At 40.7% G+C, this 16428-nt stretch overlaps 1 protein-coding gene across 2 annotated transcripts in view; it reads right to left on the bottom strand.

Moving 5' to 3' along the window:
- Nucleotides 1-9853: 9853 nt before the first annotated feature.
- Nucleotides 9854-16428, bottom strand: part of asxl3 (ASXL transcriptional regulator 3) — a 214448-nt gene continuing 207873 nt past the window's right edge. For both annotated transcript variants that reach the window (XM_033019677.1, XM_033019678.1), the window contains exon 13: nt 9854-15380. In XM_033019677.1, the coding sequence (XP_032875568.1) occupies nt 11664-15380 (3717 nt within the window). In that variant the 3' untranslated portion in view covers nt 9854-11663. The remainder of the gene's footprint in view (nt 15381-16428) is intronic.

Here is a 16428-nt window from a genome sequence, read left to right as displayed (position 1 = left end):
TATTTTCTATGTTTCTATACTACCACAACCAAAGAAAGGTGCTGAACTATTATCTACCTCTTTGGTGACCCTTGGACTATCCTTGATCGGACTTTGAATTGAATTGAATTGAATTGAATTTCCTTTTGCTGGCTTAACCTTGCACTAAACGTTATTCCCTTATCATGTACCTATACACTGTAAATGGATCGATTGTAATCATGTATAGTCTTTCTGCTGACTGATTAGCAGGCAACAAAAGATTTTCACTGTACCTCGGTACACGTGACAATAAACTAAACTAAACTGAACTAAATGAGATTAGTTTTGGCATCATGTTTGGCACAGACACTGTGAGCAGAAGTGCTTTGTTCCTGTGCTGTACAATTCCATTAATCTATGACTGTCCAGAGGCTTAGCACTGTACTTCTTGAGTAGTGATCTCACTTTAAAAGACAGAGCATGTTGAAACTGAAAGTTGCCATCTGCAGCAAATAGTTTCGAAAATAATTGCTGTGTTTTAACCTTCATTGCAAGAGATTTTGAGTACAGGAACTAATATGATTTACTGCAGTTATGCAGGGTTTTGTTGAGATCATACTGTGTGTGGTTTTATTTTTCTCACTGAAGAAACAATATACTTGCTACAGATGGAGTAAAACAATGGTTCACCAGTGTTATTCAGGCTGATAGGACTGTGTCATTGAATGAGGAATCCAAAGTATAACAGCAGATTGGTTTGGTTTGGAGATTCAGTATGGAAACAGGTCCTGCATCCCAACAAGTCTATGCTTACCATCGGTCACTCGTTCAAACTAGTTCTATGTTATCCCACTTTGTGGTGGTTTACAGCCAATTAACCTGCAAATATGCACATCTTGAGCCTGAGGAGGCGCTGTCCTGTACGGCTGCCTGTCCTGCAGCTGTCCGTTTTTTTCACTTCTTTTTTATTATTTTTAGTACGTTAAAGTGTGTAGTCGGGGGGTCTAATATTTTTATATGTGGGGGATGGTGGGGGGAAGGGGGAAACTGCTTTTTCAAGTCCCTACCTGGTCGGAGAGGCTGCCTTCCTCCGAGCAGCACCTTCGACCTGTCCTCGTGGCCTACCAGCGGGTCCTGGAGCGACGTTTCCTGAGGGGACCTGGCCAGAACCTCGGCATTGGCGGCGGCACAGCGCTGGAGCGCTATTGCGGAGCGGGCGATGCCTTTCCTGGGTCGCCGCGCTGGAACTCCAGTATGCTGGGACCGCCGATGAAAACATCGTGGAGCCGCGGTTCTGTGGAGCGGCCAGCTGCGGCGCTGAACTTTACATCCCGGAGCCTGGGATCTCTCGCTGAGATCGCCAGTGTGTGGAGCTCCGTCAAACGCGGTCTGTTGGCTTGGAAGCCGCGGTCTCCGGTAAGAAGGCGGCCGTTCCTGGCACCCCAAGCCGCTGAGGGTTCTCCCGACGCCGGAGCACCATCACCCGGCGAGAACATCGGGCGCCGTGGCGGCGACTGTGGAGGCCTCAATAGGCCCGACTCTGGGTGGACAAGAGGATGGGGACTGGACTTTGTGCCTTCCTGTGGGGGGATGTTTTTGTGTTGAACTTCTTGAATGCTATGTTGTATTTTTATTAGTGTGCTGCAAGGACATCTGAATTTCCCCTGAATAAGGGGATTAATAAAGTAAATCTAATCTAATCTAATCTAATCTTTGGAATGTGCAAGGAAACTGGAGCACCTAAAGGAAACTCAAGTGGTCACAGGGAGAACCTGCAAACTTCACACAGACTGCACTCAAGGTTAGGATCAAACCCGGGTCTCTGGCACCATGAGGCAGCAACTCTACCAGCTGCACCACTGTGTCACACTGATCAAGTTGACATGCAATTCTCTCACAGATTGATGGTCTGGATATGGAGGTGGCTGGCAGCAGGTGAACACAGATGAGGGGGGTGGCAGGGTTGATAGGCAGATTGTTGGACAAAGGCCAGAGATAAAACAAAACAGGTGTGAGGCCAAAGGATAACGAGTTGTGAAAGGTGAAGCTTGAGGACAGAAATGTTGGGGATTATAAAAATGGAGGAGGGAATAAAGGCTGAGGGGGAGAAACTGGTGCAAGGTCAGCCAGGGTTCAGGAAGGGGACAGTGTTTTGGGGGGTTGGTGTAGAGAGAGGAGGAAAGGAAGTTATTGTAGAAGTTACCTACGTTTGTTGAATTTAATGTTCAGACTGTTGGAGTTGTAAGATGCCGAACGGAATTAAAGGTGCTGTTTCTCCAGTTGGCATGTGGCCTCACTCTGGCTTTTGTTCCCTGTTTTTAACAAGCATCAAGACTCCCATGGCATTGAGTTGTTGCCTACAGGAGCGATCAGTGCCGCTCCCTAGGGTTGGGTAGGTATGAAAAATACCACGATCAAGTGGTTTTCTTTAATGCTCATGCATTTTACTCAACAATCTGGCACTTAAACACAAACATGAACCATAAACCTTCTGAGCTCTCTCCAGTGCTACTGCCAGGCCTTATCCTGCTTGCTCTGTAGGTGTGACAGTTTCCATTGCTGGGATGGTCCTGAACCAACAGCAATGTTTTTTGTTCTACTGCCTGTGCTGCAGACAGCCTCAGCATTGCACTGGTGGGACGTTCCAAATATTTCAGGCCTCCCACCTCTCAGGGCTGGAAGTCTGTCTCTTGAGCCTGAGCCAGGTTTAACCTGGTGTTAGAGCTATTGTTAGAGCAGTAGTCCTATTCAAGCGAATGGAAGAAATTGTCTGTCAGAGGAAAGATACATGGAGCTATAGAAACATTAATTAACATAGTTTAAATATTTTAATATTAAAAAAGTTTGTAATTTCCAAAACAACGAATAATTTAGTTTTAAAAAAACATTACTTTTCAATAATTCCTGAGTAATTTTACATGAACATTTGATAACAGGTTTGACATGTAGGGGGCCTGGTTACAAGGCTTCTTGGATGGACAAAGCCACCTTGTGTTTACAGCTGGTCAGAGCCTCTCTGCTGTACTATGCCAAACAAGTGCTGGGAATTGGACCATCAAACAGAAGAATACTGGAAGAAAGAGCAAGGCCAACGGGTGGGTGGCCAAGGATCACTGGAGGATTATTTGTTTCTATTAAAAATCAGTATTGTTTGAAGTGCCTGAGTCAAATGAATGTGGTACCATAGTATAGTGGTTAAAATCGAGTGTCTGTTTAGTTTAATTTAGAGATACAGCATGGAAACAGACCCTTCAACCATGCTGACCATTGATTACCCGTTCAAACTAGTTCTATGCTATCCACTTTCTCATCCAACTACCTACACACTAGGGGCGATTTATAGAGGGCCAATTAATCTAGAAACCCGGATGTCTTTGGGATGTGGGAAGAAACCGGAGCACCCGGAGGAAACCCACACGGTCACGGGGAGAACGTAGAAACGCAATACAGACAGCACCCGACATCAGGATCGAACCAGGGTCCGTAACGCTGTAAGGCCACAACTCTACCTCTGCACCACCATGTTGCCCTGTCTCCATCTGGAGACAAGTTCAGATTCCACCATGTAAGCTAGAGAATTTTAAATAGAAATATAAAAAACACTGCAGATGCTGGAAATCCAAAATAAAAAACAGAGTGAGTTAGTGCAAAAATAATGTCAATTTACAAAAAAAGTATCTTGAAATGAAAGAAGCAAATAGGATTACTGCAATAATTGGTGGGCTTTCTTTATTTTTTGGTGTTAGAATTTCTGTGCACAATTTATAGTTGAAATGAAGCCCCTGATAAATCAAAGTAGTTTAGTTTAGTTTATTTATTGTCATGTGTACCGAGGTACAGTGAAAAACTTTTGTTGTATGCTAATCAGTCAGCAGAAAGAAATACATGATTGCATTGTTCCCAGAAATGAAACACTGGTGATTAATGGAGTCCATAAGTAAAGATACTGCACAATCTACGAAATATCAATTAAACCATACCATAATAAGTTGAACATTTTAGTGTAACACCCCACTGAAAACAAAAGGCTTTGTAGAATCACACAACTTGAAATATTTGACTTTAGAAGATTTACAGAATATAAAATCTGTAATGCCATCTTAATTTTGCTTTGACCTTGTTTTCAAATTATGTCCATATTGTAGTCAGGGCTAAATTTCCAGATTTTGCTGATAAAGGTCAGCAGTTCCACAGCAGGCATTTCCTGTTCACACAGTCACGGGAGACTCTCTGGATTCTCTCAATGGAGCTGGATCTCGCTGAGATTTGCACTTACACTGCAAAAATCAGCTCTATGCACCTGATTCAGATTATATTCACAAGGCCATAGTAGTATGCAGATAAAACAGAAAATGTATTCCTGGTCTTATAGTTATTTGAGGCTGGTTTTGTTATTTTAATTTTAATGTATTTAGTTGATTGTTAATTTTAATAGTTTTAATAGTTTAAATGTAATTTCTTTCATTTTTAAAGAAAGTATTTGATGCTAAAATTCTCCATGAGGTGTGAGAGTCAGTAATGTTAGGGAAGGATTTTAAGAGATGTTTCGTGGGTAGGCTTAGTTTTGGCCCATCCACTTCACTTTATTTAATTGTTTGATGCCCTATCATCTTTCAGAGCCATATTTCTTGCCCTTTGTGTCCTCTGTCCCAGCAGGATTGGCTTTAAGGATTAAGGCAAATTTGGGCAAGTAGTAATTGCAAATGACAAGCCTGTGGTAGTGAGATCACATGTTTCAGAATTTGAATAATTGTCTTTCAAAGTGTTAAGCATGACCTCTTCCTCTTATTACAAATGACGTGTTCATACAAAACAACATTTAGTATATTTTTAATCAGGAAAAATACAGAAAGGACACAGACATTCTTTTAAAAGTTCAGGGCAGAGTGGAAAATCTCTTCATGTGACGATCAAACTAAAAATATAACACAGCTGTAAAATGTGATTCCCTGAATTTAATACAAAATGAACACTTTTGGTTTATTCATGAAGAGAACAGGACTTGATCTGTCAGTCAATGATAAGCAAGACACAGAAACGGACCAAAAAAGAAAATCTGTGGCCTCTTGAGAGGACTTTGTAAACCATTTATGAATTTGTTACCTGATTCAATTACCATTTCTTTGGTAGAAAAGCAGAGGGAAAGAAACAGATTAAAATGATTGCTTTAGTACATGTGGCATGGCAGTGTGAGAACATATATAACTGAAATCATATTTATAAACATAAATATAGTTTGGGCCCATGAGATCCCATTAATGCACCAATAATTTAAAAGAACACATCTATTTACATAACCAAAAACTGAGGCATTCCTTAAAAGCAAGCTCTTTAATCAACTCGATCAATGATTTCTAATATCTTGTGAGGTTTGGCAGTGGATTTTGTTTGATAACAAAACCTAATAAGTGCCATATTAGAGGTACTATATAAATAAAAATTACTATTCCTGATGCCTGGTGCACAGTATAAAGGTGCTCAGTAAATTCTTAACTTTTAAAATGAGAGGCACGAGTGAATAACCTTTCTGCATCACTTTAACATGATTATAAAACATAATAAAGATTAAGAAACTATGATTAAGTAATTTGTACATACACAAGAATTTTAAAGTTCCAAAGATTGGATCACTGCATCTGTTCTCTCATAATCAAACAGCTCACCAGCCGCTATTTGTTTGTTCATATTCCCCTGCCTTCATTCCTATAATTGTTTTTCTCTGCCTTGTGTCATGTTCTAAATATTAAAAATAGGCATTGACAGATTTATCTTGATTTAGACATTTGATCACCTTATAGATGTTAAATTATAGATGCTAAATTTCCAAGGTGGTTAGAATGGTAAAATAAAACAAAAAGTTTGTTTGTATGTGCAAGTAGTTTTGTGCTATTTTTTAACAATGAACTGGATGTAGAGAGAGGCATGCACAATTCACTGACTTTCAAACAAGTAATTAAATTGTAAATCTCCAGTCTGTCTGAAGAAGGGTCTCAACCCGAAACGTCGCCTATTTCCTTTGCTCCATAGATGCTGCCTCACCTGCTGAGTTTCTCCAGCATTTTTGTCTACCTTTGATTTTCCAGCATCTGCAGTTCCTTCTTAAACAAAAGTTTCATTATTTTAGTTTTTTATAAAACTATTTTTTCAACTTCATAAATTTGGAACAACCCAACTACAGGAATTTAGAGATGCAAGGACCTGCAGATGCTGGAGTTTTACGCAGGACACAAAGTGCTGGAGTAACGGATCAGGTCAGGCAGCTTCCCTGGAGGACATGGATAGGCGAGTTTGGGCTGAAACTCTTCTACAGACTCAGGGTCTGAAGAAACATCCTGACCCAAAATGTCGCCTAACCATATGCTCCAGAGGTGCTGCCTGACCCGCTGAGTTATTTCAGCACTGTGTTCTGTACTGAAGGTTGGAAGCAGGTCCACAAGTACTCTTTATATTTTATTCTACAATGCTTTGTTTGTTTTGAAAATTGCATTTATTAAAATTTGAACTATTTTTGTTCTGTACTAAAAACAAGAAAAAGTAAAAAATAAATCTATATAACAATGTTTTTATCAGAGGAATGGAGCACTTAAGTTAATCAGGGCTGATCTTTTACAAGCAGTATTTGAGGAAATAAAACAGTCTGAGTCAATGCACCTGATTAACACAGTGGATATAATAATGAATAAATAACACCTGGACATTATTTTATTACTCTTGGATAAAGAAATAAAAGCATTATACCAGACAACTGTGAGTAAAAACAAATCCGTGCATAAGATGATCACAAGTAGGAGAGGGAAATTTCTAAAAGTTAAAAATACAAAGCCTTAATTGAATTACCAGGCTTCATGTCAGAAATTTAGAAAACAAAATCCCCAAGCAAACTGCTGCAGATGTTATTAATCTGTATGTGTTACAACCCCTGACAGATGTGATAAGCAATGTTGGGAATGGAAGTTCTATGTCTGCAGCATCCATGTTAAAAGAGCTGAAAAAAAATCTGTTGCTACACTTGAATCACATTGGGCTGAGTAGATTAAGAAAATGCAGTGTATGCTGAAATTCTGTTAGCTGAAGGCAGGTGTTAATTCATTTCTATTTCTAGAGGCCAAGCAGCACCTTTTAAGTTTGAGATATCATTTTCTGGATATCATTTATCAGCAATAATAATGTGTAGTTTAGTTTAGTTTAGTTACAGCTCAGAAACAGGCCCTTCGGCCCATCGAGTCCACGCTGACCTGTAATCCCCGTAACACTACATACCAGGGACATTTTTTACTGAAACCAGTTAACATACAAACATGTACGTCGTTGGAGTGTGGGAGGAAACTTGAGCATCCGGGGGAAACCCATGCGGTCATGGGGAGAACGTACGAACTCTGTACAGACAATACCTGTAGTCAGGATCGAACACGGGTCTCTGGCGCTGTAAGGCAGCAGCAACTCTATTGCTGCACAACTGTGTCACCCTTGACAACATGTTATATAGATAAATGTGAATATAAAGAGTGGGAATACTCAGTGGAGATAGAAGAAATTGCAAATACTGTACTAGCGCTGCTGGAGAAATTCAACAGGCCAGGCAGCATCTACTTAAGTAAATGGACCGTCGACATTGAGGGGAGAACCTTCATCTAGACTGAAAGGGTAGAGGGGTGATAGCCAGTATAAAGGGGGTAAGGCAGAGGAGGTGGCTGGGGAAAGCTGGCAAGGAATAAGTGGATCTAGGTGAGGAATGTTTGAGTGGCAGATGGAGGAAGGAAGGGTAGAAATATTGGTACAGACTGGTAAAGGATGTGGAGGCAACAAAGGGCAGCTGATTATGGAATCTGATAAGAAAGTAAGGCGAAGAGTGGAATCAAATAAGGATGGTGGGCAGATGGGAACACTGGGGGACCAGTGGGCAGAGTGTATGGTGATGATAGGTGGGGAAGGGGAATCTGGCAGATTGGGGACTGATGGTGATGGTGGGGGATGTGTTGGAAAGAAGGTTGTGTATGTGTGAGAAGATGACCTGGATGAAGGAGAAGGGGACAGAGGGAAGGAAAACAGATGACCTGAAATTGGAGATTACTCAGTGAGTCAGTACACATTTGTGGACAGGGAAACAATTATTGTTTCTGATCAAAGTGCCTTCATCAGAACTGTAATGGTGAGAAGACAAATCAGGAGCAGTTCAAAGTTGTCCAGGTGATACATTTGCTTTTGGTATTGACTAAGAGATGGAAATGAATACTAGATAATAAATGCGGATTGATCCAGAATGGGGTAAACAAAGGAAGATGAATGGGGGTAGTTATAGTACAAAATCACGCTGGAATTGTGAGATGCAAAACAAAGCAATTGTTGTGAATCTGAAGTAAAAGACAATGCAGGCGAATACTCAGCAGACCAGGACGAATGTCTGAAGTGACAGTTTTTGTTGAAGGTGGCTGATCTTTCATCTGTGCTGGTGATCTGAAATTGATTAATTCAATATTGCATCTTGAGGGCTACATGAGATGGCAGATGAAGTGCAATTTCTTGAGCTCACATTGGGCTTTGCTGGAGTACAATAGCAGGCTAAAAATAAAGTCCATGTGATAGAGAATTAAAGTGGCAGACAATTATTAAGACCATTACCTATTTCTCGCTCCAAAGATGCTGCTTGACCTGCTGAGTTTCCCCAGAAATTTCTCTTTGAATTCAGATATCCTCAATCTACAGTTTTTGTCTTTCAGGAAAAAAGAATAGGTTCTCAATTAGGCAGACATGCTCAATGGATAAATAATATAAATTTAGATACAATTGGAGAATAAGGTAACAAAGATGCTTCCAGTGCTCCAAGGACTAAACTTTCTGTGATGCCGTTTTTACTTGACTTTCCTTGCCCTTTATAGAGAGGTACATGAACCTGAATTAATACATAAAGATATTATTGCCATTGACCTGATAACTGATAGAAGGTTTGTGCTCTATTTAAATTTCCATAACAGGTATTCTGTCAATAAAAAGCATTTACTGACAATAAAAACATAACGAACTTGGGGAACTATTGAGGATTGCTGACAGATCAATTTTTAAATAGTGAGCTAGATAACCATGTTGGTGCTACGCATGATCCCATGTGAACTTGATATCTGTCTTGTTATCTAATGCCATTCTGTGGTAGCAATGGAAGCATTAAGGTTTTTCTCAGTGCTATGATTGAGAAGTTAAAATCAACCTGTATGTACAGTATATTCCTGATTTTGATCCAGTAACCTCCTCTAAATTTGTTTGAAGGTACTTGGTTGAGATCAGAAATGCTGGTGATTTGATCTCACATTCCAAGCAGCAATTTACATCCAGATTAGTCATAAAGATTAGGGAACTATAAGTGCAGTGAAGCCTTAAGGGCCTGTCCCATTTAGGCGATTTGTTTGGCGACTGTCACAGTCGTAGCAGGTCACCAAAAAAGCGGCGACTGGACCCCCCCCCACCCGCACGACAATGTCTACGACAAGCTACGACAACCTACCACCTAGTCGACGTCAAGCTACGGCAATCTACCGACAACCGGCGACCCATTAGAACGTCCACTTATGACCACACCTACGACCACACAGGCGACAACCTACGACAACCAAAGTCAACCTACGTCCACGACAAGCCTAGACAAGCAACGACCCTGTCGGCGACAGCTGAAGGAAAATTCAGTCGCCGGTACCTGTCGACGGTTGACATAGGTTGATGTAGGTAGTCGCCAATGGAATTCACCGAAGTCAGCACCCGGCGACAATCAACGTCACCTGGCGACAATCTGCATCATCCTGGCCACAACCTACGACAGCACCTATGACAGGAGAAGACAAACGTCAAGCCCACAGTCACCGAAATGTTTTGAACATTTCAAAATCCAGCGGCGACCAGAAAAACGTTACAACTCTTTACACGACGCGAGGAGACTACTCACGACCATACAGGCGTCACCCTGCGACCATGTAGCGAGAGCCTAGTCGCCGAAATAATTGCCTAAGTGGGACAGGGGCATTAATCCACATGAATTAATTCATTCTGGACAAGAGGGGAGGAAAGGCATAGAAAAAATAACTTCTGCTTAATAGTCTGCAAATAAAGTGTTATCATATCAGATGAGGATTGCACTGTTCAGGTCCTGGAAATTATAAGTAATGTGTTCCACATCAATTCTAAACTTCTAGTGTTCATTACAAATCATCGCAATTCAGACTAGGAATTCCTGTGACATCTTATGTTTCACACCATTGTGTTCAAACAACACATCAACTTGTTTATATAGAAAATCAAAATGTCTAAAATCTGACCATGTTGCATTAATTCACGTCCAACTCAACAAATCATATTCAATTCATTCTATCTTTGTGTTTACCGCATATTGTTAAAAAGTGCTATTAAATGCTGGTTGAGTAAAAAGATAACGAAAGCAGGCTACTCTTTTCCTCAGAAATAGTGTATATCTTGCTTTTTATCCTAACATATAATAAAAGAGCTTCTTTTTATACATGTGTAATGCTTGAATGAAATGTAATCAGATAAACTTAATGCCACGTTTACACTCATTTGGCTGTAACATACATGCACTTTAACATTATTATTCCCTGTTTTATCTAACGTTGGCAGAATAATTACAGTACAGTGATACAGTTTGGGGCCAAAACAGGCCTGGAAGCAGCTTGTGTGAAATATCAGTGCTTTTAAAAAGTTAAAAAATTTCAAACACTGATAAGACCCAGAGAAGTAAATCTATTGTTATGACTAAACTAAATAAGAAAAAAATATTTAAACAAATTCACATTTGTGTTTCACTCCACATTGCAGTAACTTCCTAGAATGTGATGCAGATTCATTACAAGACTATACAATCTACTGTTATAAAACTTTAAAATAGTGCTAAATTGTAACAGTGTTTTCCTTTTACATAGCTTATATAATTTCTCAATTGTAAAAAACACATAACTGGCATGAGTGTTTCAGCAGTTGGCGTTTGCCAAGTTGGTGCATTGAAGTATTATGGCACATGACTGTAGATGATTCCACTTCTAAACAATTAAAATATAAGGTCAGTTCTTAAAAAGAAACTCTATAGAGTTTAGAAGTTTTGTAAAAACAGTAAGAAAAAATGATATATACTGTCGATAAGTGATAAAAAATGTTTTGAAGAATTATTTGTAAAGCATTGAAGAACTCAATATGACGTTTAACTCAGTGAAAGCAGAACACCTTTACAAAGTAAGCATTTACTAGAATAAAATGCAACTAGAATAAAAGATAATGTGTTATCTGATTCTGCTCACTTTTGGACTAATCTCTCCATGTTACTGAGAGCAAGTTTATCACTTGCTCTCATGGATTTGCTCATACCTTATAACCCACTGTCAGGCTGCAGGGAAGAAAGGGCTGTTCTCTTCCTGATTTTACTAGGAGTATGACCTATGGAATTGCTGGCACAACCTTCTTATCTTCTAACTCTCGGAATATGTAATGACGTAGCGACTTAATGCAATTAACTATAATCATCTAAGTCTAATTCTAAAAGTAGAATATGGTACATGTTGCAGGGTGTTACTGGACTAAATGTTGTAATCCGATGTAGTGCAATGGTACAGCTCTTGCATCCATCAAGATTATTCTGAAGAATCAATTATTAACAAAATCTTCCTATACTATGCATTATGGAAATAATGCTTTATGTGAGGCAACATTCTCTATCTTACTACCAAGCAAGCTACACACAACTTTGAAGGCCCTATACAATCATCATGGCAGAAGGCTCCACACCCTTTACACATAATCATGGCTTTAAGTCTACAAGAGCATTTCAATTCCAGTTCTGCAGCATTGTTTTTAGAAAACCTGTGAGCCAGAATGGAAGTGTTCTGATTAGATAAACCAATGGCATCATTTCCGGTACTTCCCAGAAAACTTCCAATGGACTGTTTAATAACAGAAGCAGCTTGCTTCAAATTGGTGCCACTGAAATGTATGGTAGAATAATTTCCATAGAGTTGCTGCTGCTGAACAAGTTTCTGAGCGGCAAGGTGTGAGACTGGCTTTGGAGACTCGGTTGGCAGATGAGAAGAAAAATCAGATTCATTTACTAATTTACCAAAAAAGACATCCATTGTTGGTCCAAAAATCTTTATGTGTTCTTTTGTTTCATAATGATCATTTGAAATCTCCTTGACATCCAGTGCACAGCTTTTGCTAAAGGCATCATCACCAGAGAACTGCTCTATTTTAATACCACTAGTATTATTAGCATGTAAATTTAGTCTTTTATTGGTTTCTATGGTAACTATTCCTCTGTTTTGATCAGATGGTGCTTCACACTCGCTGAATGAAGTAAGATGCTTTACAGCATTATTTGGGACAGTTTGTATTGCTCTGCAACTGATATCAGTTTGCTTAATTTTAAGACTGCTTGAGCAAACAGTGTCTCTGCTTTCCATTTCAGCGTTCACTGAAGTATCTTCTTGTGCTATAGTGTTAAATGCTGTGCTGCTTCGCTCTAGAGATCGGTTGTATGTAAATGCATTTGTGGTGGCATAGTCGAGGGTGGCTGGTGGAATCGTATGCAGTGAGGTTTCTGCTTTAGCTAATCCTCTCAAAGTAATAGACTTTTGATGAGTGTGCTGTTTCTGTGAGGTAGGGGCTGTGATAATAAAGCTGTTGTTGTTACTGGTCGTTAACAAATTCTGCTCAAAACCACATGCAGGCAATGGTCTATTGTGCTCTTTAAACTCTGGACTTTTAATGACTTTGTTCTGAATGAAAGTCTTATTAATCCACTCTTGCTTAAATATTGTTTGTTGTTGCCCTGATTGGTCCTGATCCATACTGACTGGAGTTTGTGACCACATTTCAACTCCTACAGAAGTGAACTGTTTTGCTTGCTTTAATCTACTTTGTGACTGTTCCTCTAGTGACTTAGCCTGTCTCTTGCCTACGGGCGTGTCATGAGTGTTGCATTGAATTTCCAATACTGTTCCCCAAGTCTGCCCCTTCGAGGAATGAGAAACAGAGTGAGGAATGTTAATAGTGAAATCCCTCTCAGCTGCAGACCCTTTCGATTCACCACAACTTCGAGAGGGCAAAGGAAGCCTATTAATCTCAAGCCTTGTGCCTGACCGTAGCTGAGGCAACACTTTCTCCAGAGGCAAGTTGCCTTGCAGCAACTGTGTCACAAGAGGGTTATTGGCTTCCACTGATGAGAGATGACGATTTGTGCTTCCAAGAGCAGGAGTCCTTTCTCGATTTTCCACAGTTGATAATCTGAATTCTTGAGAATGCCTTGCGCCAAAAGCTGTTTTGGAGCTTGTTGTTTGCAAGTTGCCCACCAATGGATTGATTCTGGGATGATAGGCAATTTCTATAGCTTCATTTTTTACCAGGTGCTCCCCCCGATTAGTTTCAGAGTCATTCGTGCTGGACAAATCGTTTTCCTTTTCCCTGGACTGGTCAGCTCCTGACTCAGCAGAAGTGTTAACAGATTCTAAATTTATTTGTTTGATGTCTGTAGATTCATGAGGATTGGTATAACTATCCAATTTGTCACTTTTCACTCTGCCTTCATCATACTTATTATAGTTATTATCTAAACTGTGGCATTTGGCACTATACTTCACCAGTTCATTATTACTTTGACTTTCATCAGCATGGTAGCTTGATTTACTTTGGTTTGACATGTTTTGCTCCTGGTTATTATGAATCACCTCATCAAAATCTTTTGAGGTTTTTCCTGCAAAACAGTGATTTTCAAGATCAGTAAACTCAAATCGTGGACCTGAAGTGCCTGTCGTTTCATACAGAAGTGGAGATACTAGTGAGTCTTTAGCAGGAAGTAGTAGACCATCATTCTCTTGTTCTGTTATCACTTTAGAATCATTGTTTCTGCCACTGTACACTGATTGACTTTCACTGTCAGGTTTGGCACATTTACGAACTAATTCCTGAGATTGTATGTGAGAGTTCAAGGCATTTTCTGCTTTAACCATTTCAGTCTGTGGATCCATATCTAAATTTGACAAGTAAGCTCCTGCTGTTTTATGTAAATTGACTGCTGTGGAACCAACCTCAGCATTAGAGGTCCCTTCTGTACCAATACAAGGTTTCAAAGAGCTCGACAGCTGGGCACTTGGAGCACCAATTTCTATATTGTTTATTATTGTAGATCCTAAATCTAGTGATTGATTTGCTGAATTTGATTTGGTTGTAATGTTGAAACTGGTTGACATGTGGTTACTGCTGGCAGAGTTCAAAATAATGGCTGTATTGAAATTCAAAACGCCTGTATCGGCGACAGAGTTGGATGATATGAGGTTAACAACAGAGGAATTCTCAAAGGCATCTTCATTGCTATTGGCTACATTTTCATTATTGCTTACAGTCACTATGTCTTCACCACTGCTTGGAGAAGACATTTTATCAGAAGAAACATCGCTGGTGCAATGCATTGCCAGGACACCAGGGTCAGGAAAACATTGCATGGATGTTTTAAGTACAGTCTGAGTTTTGGAAACTCCACCTTCAGAAGATGGCAAATCTTTACTATTAATAGAACCACTTGAACCTGGTACAGTAATTTCATAAGTGCAGTTTGGCTTTGTGCTGCTGGCAGCACTGCTTGGTATGACATCCCCATCAGCAGAGCTTGGCATTGCACTTCCATCAGCAGACCTTGGCACAGAAGCTCCGTTTGCACAATTCTGTTTGATAGCGTGAGGATGCTTTTCTTCAACACTGGAGTTGGATACAATAATATTGTCAGTAGAGATGGCTGTAACAAGGCCCACTGAATTTGGTCCTGCGATATCATCAGTGCAGTCTAGCCTTGTAGCATTTTTTACACAGCTCGACGCTGGTATGTGAGGAATGTTTGTCTTGGCAGCAATATCAGGAGAGTAATGAAGATCACTATTGATGGTATAATCTGACACACTGACATCGTCATCAACTTTGAGTGCTGGAGTAGGTTCAGTACAACACTTTGATGAAGTGTTGTTATCTGCTTTAACAACCTCTTCACTCTTTGTGACATTGGCATCCTGTACATCTCCTACTGTGACCGTGCCTTGTTTGCAGGAGATTTGCTCATCTAATTGTAGTAATTGTGTTCTAGCCTGAAGTTTGGCAAGTAACTTTGCTTTTGTTTGTGCTTTAATGTCTGCCAGTGTTCTGGTCTGCCCTCCAGTTGCTCCTGTAACGCTGATCCCTCCATCTCCCACTGGGCCAGCTGCGGCTGCTGCTGCTGCCGCCTCCCTCTGAGCTCGAGCCTGCTGTGCCCGGGCCTTGATGTCTGCAAGGGTCCGAGCGCCGGTGTTCCTTCCCCCACCCAGCGCCAGACCGGAAGACGACTTTGGCCAAATCTGGTAGGATGGCTGACTCTGGACAACAAAAGGAAGTTTGATCCTTGACAAGTGAATCTGTCGAAGAGAAAAACACCACGATTAGTCCTGTGCAAATATTCTGACAAATTGGAGTAGATCTGTACATTGCATCATTTGCATCAAAATATTCAAAGCTATTGAACTGGCTTTGCACAATGGAACTAGATCAAGGGTGGTGCTGGTTGTGGTAGAGTTACCCTTAAGAGTCAGTTGGGGATGGGTATTTACCATGTTGGAGTTCAGCAAATGCTGTTCTTATAACCGGCGTTAATTAATATCCTAGTTTACAAGGATGTTTCCAGGACTAGAGGGTCTATGCTGTAGGGAGAGGTTGAGTAGGCCGGGATTCTATACTTTGGAGCACAGAAGGATGAGGGGTGATCTGATAGAGGTGTATACATTCATGAGAGAAATAAATTGGGTAGAATCTCTTGCCCAGAGTGGGGGAATCAAGAACCAGAGGACATAGGTTCAAGGCAAAGGGGAAATGGTTTAATAGGAATCTAAGGGGTAACTTTTTCATACAAAGGGTGGTGGGTGTATGGAACAAGCTGCCAGAGGAGGCTGGGACTATCCCAACGTTTAAGAAACATTTATGGGCCTGTCCCACTTAGGTGATTTTTTTGGCGATGCCGGCGACAGTCATAGTCGTAGTGGGTCGCCGAAAAACCGGCGACTAGACCCCCCACTACGACAATGTCTACGACAATGTCTACAACAACCTACCACCTAGTCGACGTCAAGCTACGGCAAGCTACCGACAACCGGCGACCCATTAGGGCGTCCACCTACGACCATACCTATGACAACCTACGTCCATCCGTGACAAGCTACGACAAGGTAAGACAATTCAGTTGCTGGTACCTGTCGCTGGTTGATGTAGGTTGACGTAGTTGTCGCCAATGGAATTCACCTAAGTCAGCACCGGCGACAACCTACGTCATCCTGGTGACAACCTATGACAGCACCTACATCAGGAGAAGTCAAGCTACGCTAATTGGCATCAAGCCAACTGTCGCCGCGGTGTCGCCTCTATGTCATGAGTAGTCTCGTCAGTCGCCCAAAGAATCGTAGCATTTTTCTG

Source organism: Amblyraja radiata, chromosome 4 (genome assembly GCF_010909765.2).
Source record: "Amblyraja radiata isolate CabotCenter1 chromosome 4, sAmbRad1.1.pri, whole genome shotgun sequence".
Classification (NCBI taxonomy): domain Eukaryota; kingdom Metazoa; phylum Chordata; class Chondrichthyes; order Rajiformes; family Rajidae; genus Amblyraja; species Amblyraja radiata.
This window is presented reverse-complemented; position numbering and strand designations above follow the sequence as displayed.